The sequence below is a fragment of the Phyllostomus discolor genome, chromosome 1 (genome assembly GCF_004126475.2).
Source record: "Phyllostomus discolor isolate MPI-MPIP mPhyDis1 chromosome 1, mPhyDis1.pri.v3, whole genome shotgun sequence".
NCBI classification, from domain to species: domain Eukaryota; kingdom Metazoa; phylum Chordata; class Mammalia; order Chiroptera; family Phyllostomidae; genus Phyllostomus; species Phyllostomus discolor.
The window spans coordinates 78,367,065-78,379,297 of NC_040903.2; the positions used below are offsets into that span (position 1 = coordinate 78,367,065).

The window sequence follows — 12,233 nt, forward strand, 5'->3', positions numbered from 1 at the left end:
CTGGGCAGGACTAGCCCCAGATGCACAGGGACCATGCTTAGAAGGGCCGCACTTGGTGTTACACTGTCTTGTCATCCTGCAATTCTCACTAGTCATCAAACCTAGGGTCCCACGTATTCATTTGCACTGGGTCTCACAAATTGTGTAGCTTAGGGGTGTCAAACTCATTTTCACCAGGGGCCACATCAGCCTAGCTGTTGCCTTCGAAGGGCTGAAATAATTTTAGGACTATATAAATGTAACTACTCCTTAGCTGTTAAGGAGTTGAAATTACACTTGGCCCTTTGAAGGAAACCATGAGGCTCATGTGACCCCCAGTGAAAATGAGTTTAACGCCCCTGGAGTGGGTGCTGTCTCTGGGTCATGCCACTGGATCAATGTCTTCCTTCATTAGCTTCTTTATCTCGTCGACCCAACTTGGAACCTTGGGACCCATCTGGTACCAAGCAGAGTAGGGCGAGCCGTAGGTACCCAACGAACCCAATGCTCAGGCAGCATCCACCTGGCTCCACTGTTCATTTATCTATCAACAAATCTTTACAGGAAGGGGAAATGGGCAGAGCTTTTTTTATTACTAGACTGCCTTACATTAATAATCTCTTTAAATTAAAAAGTGAAAAATGAGTTCCAGCAATGACTGTCACGATGAGACCTCCATTAGGGTCAAGCTGAAGAGAAGCGATGACCTAGCCAAGGGTTAAAGGTGCGAACTGGGGCCTGCGGCTGTGCCATCCTGTGCCAACGCGGTTGGCTCCCTCCGCCCATCTTGCCTGAGGCAGTCTAGGAGTGATGGGGGGATGGGGGGCCCTCTCATGGGATCTGCAGAGTGTTGATGGGCTGCTTCTACTTCTGTGCTGACAGGCGTGAGCAGCGCCGAGGCACGCCAGCCCGGAAAGTCTTCCCACTTCAGTGTGAACTGGGTCTTGGGCAACTCGGACGTGGAGGTCCTGGATGCCACCACTGGGAAGCGGAGCTGCGGGGCCTCATCCCGGCTCTGCAAGCATATGCTCTCCGCCCGGTGGGCGCGACTGTATGGAAAGGTGGGTAACAATTCCAGCCTGAAGCTTCCACCTGGACATAGGCCAGGGGCCCAGAGAATGCCACTGGGTCTGCAGCCAGGGGGACATGTAACACAAAACCTGGTTCCCAGTCTGTTTTCTTTTCCCCAACTACCCATAGACATCCACCAAGCCTGAGCCAGACCACTGGCTGTAGAAGCGAGGTGGAAAAGGGGCTTGTTTGTAACACCCAGTGCGTCCAGCCCAGGGCACCACAGGAAAGCCCACAGAAGGCTTTTTAAGTTGATGTTATTCCCAAGTTACAGATAAGCAAACTGACACTCAAAAAAGGTAGGTGATTACCCCAAATTATGCAAGTAGTGAGTGTCAGGGAGGAATTTTTCACTCTTCTCTCCAACCATGAAGGCTATGCATTTCTACTGCACCAGATTTGAGGCTTCCTTTCTCCCCTATAAATAGGGTAATGATGACATTTCTGGGTTCTAAAATGAGATATGCATTTCCATGTGTTTCCAAAGCATAACAGATTGTAACAAAAAAAAGAAAGAAAGAAAACAGAAACACAAATAAATAAAACTGCTGTGCTGGTTTTCCCACTTCCTTAACCAGGGAAGACAAGTGTTGTGGTTGACTTCTCAGCCACCAGAACAGGATAGACCTGCTGGTGCCTAAAATAAACACTGTGTCCACTCAAAGGACACTGAGAACTGCACATCTCAGCTCCTAGCCTGGCAGCGATCCTGGTGCCACCACGGCTGTGCAGGAACCCGATCTGCTCTGATCAGACAGCTTCGGCTCCTTTCCTGCCTGCTCTGGGAACCTTGCATGCTTCCCTGCTACACGTGGGTGGGTCCGTGTTGAGACTCTGGAAGGTCAGAGCACACCATCAACTTTATCTTGCTAAACAAAGGGGCCTCTTCTTCTGTACAAGCTCCAGGTGATGGTGGCAGCTAGGGACCTTGCAGTGGGATTGGGGGACTTCCGACCTCTGGCCCTCCCTGCCACACCCTGACCTGCCCGCTGTGCAGGGTAGTCGGGCCCTGTTCAGTCCCTGCCTGTGTTGGCTGCACCGCTTTGCCTGGCACAGCTCTGGACAGAGGGAACTTCCCAGTTGCATTGTCCTCCTGCTGGTTAGCATGTAGCTCAGAACCGTCCTGGTCCCGCCCCCACCACACTGCGTTAGTTCCCACACCATCCCTGGCAGCACCATCCCCACCAGTCTGGGCCCCTCACCTTCCTTTACTGTGTGTAAAAAGAAAAATACACACAGTGCTTGTTATTTTAATAGCAGGCAAGTGACATGTTTATTTTATTCCTTAATCATTCACACTCTGGTGATGCAGTTTCCCTAATAAATGGGTTTTCCATGGAATTATAGAATTGCCTGATAGTAACTGTTACAGTTAATCTTTTTTGTTACTTTATGTGATATTTTACTTTATCAATAGGCCAATTGGAAGAAAATGGATATTCTATTTTTAACAGCTTTATTGATGTAAAATTCATATGAACATTATGTATAGGGTGGGCAAAAGTAGGTTTACAGTTGTGAGTATGTGAAACAGTTTATTCTTGTATTATTACTTATTAATTATTGTATTGTTTCCATATAAACAGCAAACCTACTTTTGCCCCACCCTGTGTATTTAAGGTGTACAACTCGATGCTTTCATGCAGATATATGTGAAATGACTACCATAGTGGAGCTAACACACTCATCAATTCCACATTGTTACTACTAGTGAGTGTGCATGTGAGTGTGTGCAGTGAGAACACTTAATCTAAGGTCAACCCTCTTAGCAAATTTCAAGTGTAACCTTGCTCTTTATCACATTGCTTTTCTGTTTTCGAGGAAAAACAAGAAGTGGAACCAGGAGCTAATGTTTGCTTGTAATGCTCATGCAGCTCTTCTGTTCCCCGTGGGGGGCTGGGGGGCTCGCCTATGCCTGCGGCTCATTTGTCCTTTCTCACTCCTGTCCCACAGCTGAGCACACGGATACCAAGCCACGGAGACGCGCCATCCATGTACTGTGAGGCCAAGCTGGCGGCACGCACCTACCAGTCAGTTAAGCAGCAGCTGTTTAAAGCATTTCAAAAGGCAGGCCTGGGCACCTGGGTGAGGAAGCCGCCTGAGCAGGACCAGTTCCTACTCACTCTATGAGTCCCCGCCCCAGGCTCTCGGACACAGCGAGATGCCTGAGAAGGCCAGGCAGGCATGAGGAGCAACAAGACTGTGCTGATCGGGTCTGTGCATTCATTTTCCTTTGGTGTTCCAGAAATACATGAGCGTGCAATGTTCGGATGAGCAGCTAGACTTGAACTAGGAACATGCTGCTTCTCAAATGGCTACTCCCAGGTTGCTGGAACCACGCATGCCCGCCACACACACCCGCACCAATGCAGTGGTTCCCTGTTCTCGAGGTGTCAGAGGGAGTGCATCTTTTCAGGCTGGAGGGTCTGAGTTGCAGCCTTGAAAGGTGGTACTGAGGCATTGCCAGTTAGAAATAAACCTCAGGCACCGTCTCCTATGTTTCCCTCCCCCCACACCTCTCGAGCATTGCACTTGGTTCTCACTAGCACAAGGTTACAAATACTTCAAGATAAGCCACAGTGAAGAAAAAAGCCATGGGCTCCTCCCCAAAGAAGCCAGTAAGAACACCCTTTCATTTTCATTATTCATTTAGTGTTTTACTCCATCTCCTTTCAAAGAGCATTTGGGGTGCACAATCTTAAAGAACCCCCAAAACAGGACAAGAGAAATGAGACCATTGCTGCAGAGCAAAGGTACTAGATGTGACCCTAAACTTCCCAATAACTGAGTGTCCCAGGCTGTCCTGTGCCTGTTTTGTCCATCACAGCTCAGTGTCTCTGGCCGATAATGAAGTTTGAGTTGTATAGGAGGAGCTGCCACTCCACAACCTCCCACCTGGTGATGAGGAAACCCCATCCTAGGCCAAATTCTTACTTAGGAACTAAATTGTTCTTAGAGAGGAAGCAATAAATACATACAAAACAACCTTGACTCTGAGCTTGAGCACCAGCTCTCTGTTCCTTTAGGTTCCCCATCAACACCTTGCATGACAGAAAACATTCACTTAAAGCAGCTAAAATGCAGGAGGCAGGATTCTGTCCCCTTCAGGCATCAGACAACAGAATCCTCCTGCTCAGAACTGGACACAGGACCACCTGGGGTTCGGCCCAGGGCACCATGCTCAGACTGAGGGGCGGGACCGTAACTCTGTTCATGCAAAGTGAGGTGCCCCTCTAACATGCCTGCAGTTGGTCCATACACCTTGAACTTTCACTTTGATCACTTGAGAACTCATTTCTAAAACCCTTCATGCTAATTAACAGTCTCTAATTTCTCCAATTACAAGTTACATATCTGAATTTATTGTACTACGTAGCAAAGCTTAGTAGTAGCCAGCTCTGGTCTGGGCCCCGGTTAGAATCCCCACTGACCCCCTGGGGGTCCATCCTGGAGCACAGGCTTCCACCCAGCCCAGGAAACACGAGCACAACATCAGGCTGTATATATTCAGGTACAAATTACAGATATCACACCAATAAGGCAAAAAATGAAATGAATTGTAGATATTTGTTACAAAATAATAAGTAGAGACATTAGTATGGAAATAGAAGCTTTTCCTGGGATTGCATATTAGGTCAAATTTATCCTTCAAGTTCTTTTAGAAAGGAAAATGGCACTGTAGCAGACCACTTCTTCACAATAAAGTTTCAAAAGATATGAAAATGTTTTGCAAATAAGATTCAACATTAATATTTTATAAAAATTGAAATAAAATAAAATCCTCATTCAGACAAAAGCCATGATAAAATGGCCAGTTTATATTAGTTTTTGATCGTCTGAAGTGTCATTAGGATGGGACTTAGAGAAGCAAAACACCTGAGGGCTGATTCATGACTTAGACTCTCAACTGCCAACATCTGGAGCCCACCTCCGAACGCAGCAGGCACGGGCGATTGCTGGCTGGAGTCTGAGCATGCTAGCATTCTGAGCTGCTGGCTGGAGAAGTGTGTACACGTTTTACATCAACCGCTTGGAATAACACTCCCTCTGCAGGAGAAACGAGCACTGGTGGCAGCAGTCTTGACCATCTCAGGGGGAGATGCGGGATGGACTGATGTTCAAAGGGGCACAGTGGGCCACCAGTACAGTCTGATTCCGGGGACCTGCATGGCACCCTCCTAGCCCACGATGAACACACCCACGGCTCCTGAACTGCATCTTTCTAGTGACAAGTCATTTTGTCTAAGGTCTTGCCTCTCTGGAAACCACCCAAACTTTGCTAAGATATAAAAGTCTGCTTCTGGAGAAAGGCACTATACCCATTAGCACCAATGCATGGATTAGGCTGCTAGGTCAGCAGAGACTCTTTGGAAGGAGAGACTAGGCTCTGCAGAGAAGGTTTACAGCGAGAGAAGGTTCCAATGTAGCAGGAAGCTATCCAAGAGCCTGGTACTCTGTCACAGGGGCACCTCTCTGGTGAACAGGAAATAGAGGAGCCGGGGGAGGAGGAGACACTCACAGGCTGTGGGCACAGAAGGGGAGGCCAAGAGAGAGCTGAGCTGACCAGAAGGCTAATGCAGCTGAGAGCCCAGGCTCAGAATTCAACACAAAAAGCATCTGGTGTGGCTGGAGGGACAAGCCATCATCCCAGAGACACGAGGTTTAGTAGGGGAAGCCTGAGGATTTTTCTCCCTGCTTTAAAGTCCAAAAAGATGTCTCAACACTGCATTAGGCCAGGTCTACCCTGCATTTTTAAAATAGGAAATCTGATGAATTAGCATCTTGAGAGGGGCCCACATCCACCTGACCACCCAAGGTTTCCATAAGGAGGACAAAACAGAAGTAGATGATGTGTAACTTGTAGTCATCCTGAAAATGTGATGGGTGAAACAAAGGGCAGACTGGCAGGCATAACATCAAAGGGCTCCCTAGGCATCCAAGTTACCCCGACTCCCCCACTGCCCATCTGAATTTGCCTCAGAATCACCATCCTGTACCAACAGATGGCTCAAGTCCTTTGTTCTCAACCTTCCCATGGTCTCTATTTATATCTCCTTAGCCCTAATACTAAACTCCAGATAAAATCAACACCATCCTTATCTGCCTCCAAAGCACGTGTTGCTTTTCTGTTGGGGAGATAAGCCCTGGAAGCTTTCCTGCGTGACTCTAAGCCTAAAAGTAGATGTCTGACCACTTGCAGGCTTTTCACGGGCCTTGGCCAGCCAGAAGGTCACTCGGTCAGGTGAGCTCTGCCAGTCCAGCTCCAGCACAGCTTCACAACATGTGACAGTGTGTTATTGGACTTAGGTTTTCTTTGGTTTTTGCTTTTGCCAAGGAAAGGATTTGCAAGTCTGTAACTATGGTTTCATTTTATTCCTGTGGTTCTCTTTAAGCCTGTATATATGTTTCTTGCCACCACTGGTTTTGTGATGGGTCTTATTACTCAGAAACATCCAGTTGTGTTACTTTTCAAACAAACACAGCTCATATTTTTCCCATGAATTTCCTTTTTACAGAAAACTGTTCTTGCCAATAGTTAATTTTTTCCCTTTGGTTTACAGTTTACCACACCTGGAGAGCCATAAGCAGTAAACACATGGTATGTCAAGGCCCAGAATAGAAGAGTTAGAGTATTTTGATGAAATCCTATTTTTAGATTACAAATTTTAAGATGTGTCTATATCTCTTGTTTAAAAATTTTTAAAAGACATTTAAAACTTGAATAGAGATTTTTAATTTAGAAAAACTTCTACAACCACTTTTTAAGAAGTCATTCTAATGAAATCATCTGCCCAATTGGCACAATATACAATGAACATCGCTTTCTAGTGGAGACCAAAGGGGACTTAGGAACAGTCTTTGTGTGCCCTGGCACTCACTGCTATGGCCACCTGGCGGAATCCTCGCTGAACTCAGCAAACCTGATGTACTTGTGCTGGTTTCCCCCCACCCCCCGGCCTCCTGGGCAGAGGTCCCAGAGCCTAGGAGAGTCCACATGCTGTACATTCCCAGCTCCGAGTTCTCGTAGAGTTCACGGGTGGAGGAAAAAATTAGAAGCTGTGTTTCAGGAAAAGCTGTGTACCACCATCAGGCAGCATTCAGCTGGGACAAGACCTTTCTGCTGGGAAGTCCTGCTGGCATTTTTTGCTTCTCCAGGTACAGTGATGAGACACGTGGGGTGGTGAGAGGACAGAGCAGACAGTGGGATGGACAAAACGGGAGCCAGCTTGTGCCTGCCACTGTCCGTGGTTCTGATCCATTGCAGCCTGGAGCACTGCAGTTCCTGTCAAACTTCTTCCACAAATTCTAAACCATGCAAAGGATGGGGTACTGAAGAGGCAGACACTGGGAGACCAGAGGTGTAGGCTGCAGGTCAATGGCCTTGGAAAGCAAATGCAGCACCTCATGGTTCTGGGAATCCAGGCAGATATGTGGCCACCACCACCACAGTCTGCTTTCTCTCCCACCCATGCTGCCTCTCTGGTTCTCCTTCTCATGTTTTCCTTGCCCTTCCCTTCCTGTTCCCTTTTTTATTGCCTGTCCTCTGGCTTACACCTCCGAGTCCCTGAGACTCCAGTCTCAGGCATACATCTGCCCTGAACTCCACTCCGCTGATCTGTGAATCAGCTGGATGCTCAAGATTAGACAGGAGCCTGATGTGACTTCTTGTCCAGAGGGTTTACCAGAGGCCTTTTCTGGACTCCTGGAACATGTCCACTCGGTCTGACCTTCCACCAAAAGGAACATTGATGGCCACATCGCTAAAAGTTTAGACCAGACAATGCCACTCCTGCAGGTAACTGCAGACAGTATCAAACCCTGGAGAGAGAAATACCTTTCTTCCCAACTCAGCATGTCAAAGTCAAGTTGGAGGGACCCGATATGCTCTAAGATAAAGATAAAAGGCCTGGATTCTAGGGCCTCTTTTCACACAGGCACTAGATTTCTATCACTCTGCAGTGTATGCATCAGTACAAAAGAAAAAATACACTTTCTCAGCGGTGCCCCATTAACTTTCTGCTAATTTTCAGCATTTTTTAAGCAAAATGAACTAAATAGTATTCTTAAGTGAAGGTTTGTACATAAAAGGCATGTTTGAATGGCAATATTGTACCAATGGATGTACATTTGTAATATTTGTAAAAAAATCCAAAATCTAAAATATGAATTTACATATGTTAATTTGCCTCTAAGTTCTGTAAATTGCATTTCAGTGATATCTGATAAGTGAATGTTTCCATTAAGTGAATAAAAACATCAAGTAAAACAATGCTTTCCTCAGTTGTTGGGCCTTTGGCACCAAGCAGAGTTCTAGGGGTCCCCGAAGAACACAGCATGTGGGTTTAGAACCCAGAAAGGGTCAGCCCACTCCAAAAGAATGGCACGCTCCACTCTAAAGCCTTTCTCGTTGTGACTGTGTCTGTTAGTGGACCCAGCCTGGGTGTCGGTCTCTAGCACAGATGTGACCTTTATAGGCTCAACGTAAATGAACAATTGAAAATATCACAGTGCTGGGAATGAAAGACTAACCTTCAAGCCCTGATTCAGCTTCTATTAACTGTGTAAGGCAAAAAGAGTCACTCGGTACCTGACTTGGCCCTCAGTTCTCACTGTCAAGTGTGGGCAACAGCCAGCCCCACTGTTTCACAGGCACATGGGGAAATGGGTGATGTCAGGATGTCTCAGAGCTTTGGGAAGTTGAAGGGAACATTGAAGGTGTTCGGAGTCCTCCACCCAAATGTGCCCTCACACAGGAAGTACAGGTGTGGCTTGATGGTTTCCTGTAGGATTTCAGGCCAGACACTTATCAGCCCATAAGAAACACCTAAAACTTCACTCGCCGTCCTCAGCCCCGCTGTACCGAATGATGCAGGCTTCCACTGAGTAGTTCCCCCTGACATGTTCAGTCCCTTTCCTGGGGCCAGCCGAGGGACTTGGAAATCCCACATGTCACCAGGAGCAAAGTGAAAGCAGACATGCTACCCACAGGGCTTGTATGATCCCAGACCGAGTTTCTTGTTGTGAGCATTCGTCATCCACCACAGCATCTGGAAGTCCACCACACGTGCCTTTCGCGCCACATTTCATTCAGACTGCACTTATTTCCCATTAACCACAGCAACACTCAGCTCAACTGAGACCATGAGGTCTTAGGGTGGGGGTGCAGGTTGGAGGGGGGCTCTTAAAATCAACGTCCGAGGGACATTCTGACACATCCTGTCACCCCCAGGTCAAGTAGGGAGCACCGAGCAGCTTCTTCTATTTCAAGTCTTACAGTAAGTGGCCCCTAATGGAGAGGACACTCCAAGCCACAGTTAATAGCAGGGAACAGAGGGGATCTGGAAACATAAATAAGATTTAGACACACCTCACATGCATGTGAGTAACATGCTTCAGAAGTCATGCGTTGCAATCGCCAAGCTTTGAGGGCCTGGTTGTCTGGTGGTCATGTTGTCTACTGTCTAGAAGACCAAAAGCTCCCCAATCTGGTCTCTTTATGGTCCTCAGAAGTGACTCCGACTCACCCAGCACTCACTCTCACTCAGAGGACTCCCTCCTATAAAAGAAGAGCCATCGTTCCTGGAAATGAGTGGTCTGGTTCTTGGTCACCTCCTTACGCTTAATGGTCCTGCACATCCACCCAGATCATCCTCCATGTCTTCGAGTCCCCGCCTGCCCTTGCTGGGGACACAGCCCCATTTCTTGTGGCATTTGTCCTTCTTGTTGAGATTTTTTCTGTAAAACATGAAGTTTGTGATATATTGGCTCAATAAAAAGTTTCAGCTAAGTGCACGTTTCCCAAGGAGAGTAACTAGAGTCTACTCCAATTCGTAAAGTCAGGTAGGTGTGCGTGAAGGATGGACAAATGGCCAGGCAAGTGCAGTGATGCACTGCACCGTGTCCACTCTGCAGCTGTGAAATCAGGATCCTTTAGCTGGGTTTGGCTGCATGACAGAAATGCACTCTGCCAAGTGCGTTTCACACAGCCAGTGCCCTTACAGAGGCAGCCTTCTGGAAAAGTCTTCTTATCAATGAAGATGGAGAATGAACAGGACTCAGGAAAACAATGATGGATTTGTTGATGACCTGCCCCAAAGTAGTCACATTCAGTCCCCTAGTCTTTCCAAACTATAAATTACTGGGCTAAAACGGGGACTGAGCTCACTAAGAATGTCGGTGTTTAACGTAGGTCCCTTGCCCACTCAGAGCTCAAGCCCATTGCAGGGTGTCCTGAGGTGTGTCTCCTGCTAATCTTGGGAAACAACATCCATGGGCAGTTCAGAGACTGGAGAGGGGATGGAGAGAAGATGCTTCTGGAGCCAGAGGATGGGACTTCCCACCCTGCTCTCTCGCTGCTGAGTGCTGAGGCCCTGGGCAAACCGCAACACTGTTTCAGGACTTCAAGTGTAAAATGGGTAACACTTGCCCCCAAGGGTTGTGGCAAGGAGCAAAGCAGACAGAGTGAACTCTCTCAGACCAAAACAAGCTGTGCTTTTCTTCAGAGACATTGAGGGCACGAGGCAGGTGGCCCAGTGAGCTACTGGCAAAGGCAGGTCCACTCAAAGACTTCACAATTTCAGTAGCAAGAGCAATGCAGCTCTCCAGGGTTGGAAACTACTGAAGAATAAAAGAAAGAGTTGAACCCATAGATATCACATAAGTTATCACAGAGACAAGAATGAGGGTGATACCACATTTATAGAGCCCAAAAGAAAAGAGCACATCAGGAAGAATGCACACACACACACACACACACACACACACACAGCCTGAATGCTTCTGTCCCCAAAATTCATGTGTTAAAACCTAATTCCCAATGTGATGGTGTCAGGAGGTAGGGCCTCTGGGAGGTGATGAGGTCACAAGGTGGAGCCCCCAGGATGGGATTAGTGTCCTTACAAAAGAGACCCAGAGAGCCCCCTCACCCACCCACCTCCACCATGAGAGGACCCAGCAAGAAGATGCCATCTATGAACCAGAAATAGATCCTCTCCAGACACCCAATCTGCTGGTACCTTCATCTTGAACTTCCATCCTCCAGAGTTAGGAGGTATGAATGTCTTGTTTAAGCTTCCATCTGTGATGTTTGTTATGCAGCCCAAGCAGACTGAGACAAAAAAGAAAAAATGAGGACACTGAGGACTCAGAAAAGACTACTGATGACCAGAAGTCTAAGATCTTTGAAGAAGAAATTTCATGACAAGTCAGGGGTGGCTGCTGGCACAGTGACATGAGGGGCAGGGACAGGGCATGGGGAGGATGAGCACAGATGGAGATTCAACTTGGGAGGAAGGGGGGATAGGAGAGTTAGTAGGAGGGGGCCCGACACAGAGTGATGTGGGGGTGCTCAGCACAGGGAAGTCGGAGGAGGGGATCCTATAATGACCAGAACCACCCACGGGCCTCCTGGAACTGGCCTCTGGCCTGGGGTACATCTTCTGTGACCTGGCCTTGGTAGGGCTGGCCCCGCACACACAAGGATAGACAGAGGCCGCTGTATTCCCCAGCCTTTAGGAGAGGCCAGCAGAGAATGGGCCCCACCAGAACAGCAGTTCAGGGCTGTTTTTTAAATAAAATTAGTGTGTCCCCAGTGGCTAGTGTATGGGAGGTATTCCATAAAAATTTTCTGATAAACAAGTGAGCCAACATTTCTATGGGTAAGGAAGGGAATGGGGGAGGACCCAGACTGAGCAAGAGAAGGCATCGAGCACTTTGCATCCAGTTACCGGAGAAGGGAGGGGTCGGACACCCCCAGCACAACAGTGCACCCTTGCCTGAAGAGGGTGTCCCCACACCTGCACGCAGTCTCTCTCCTCTCTTTCTCTCACACCCGCCTTTCATGCCTTTCACACCTTTGCGCCTTTCACAACTGCACAAAATCATTGCTCTGGAGCCTCCTCCTTCGAAAGAGAGCTTTGCTCACCCTGCTCCCCTTGAGGAACCATTATCCTGCTCAGCAAATGTCACTTCCACTTTGCTTCCCCCTTCAATTACACTAAGTGAATAAATGTCCCCTGCAACCAGAGCCCTGCCACCACCTGCACTGCCCCGGAGGCCCTGGCGGTCCAGTGACACAGCTGCTGGAGTCGCCAGGTCTCTCAGCCTGTGGATCACGCCCGTCAGTTCCCATTTGTGAGAAGCGCTTTCACAGCCTCACTGGGAGCCCTGACACAGGCTCCATG

General features: G+C 48.0%; 1 protein-coding gene across 1 annotated transcript in view; it reads left to right on the forward strand.

The window, feature by feature from the left end:
• The window catches only part of ADARB2 (adenosine deaminase RNA specific B2 (inactive)), a 144,143-nt gene extending 137,049 nt beyond the window's left edge, over window positions 1-7,094 (forward strand). The window contains exons 8-9 of the mRNA XM_028506893.2: window positions 862-1,040; window positions 3,004-7,094. Coding sequence (XP_028362694.2) covers window positions 862-1,040; window positions 3,004-3,180 — 356 coding nt within the window. The 3' untranslated portion in view covers window positions 3,181-7,094. The remainder of the gene's footprint in view (window positions 1-861; window positions 1,041-3,003) is intronic.
• Window positions 7,095-12,233: the final 5,139 nt, after the last annotated feature.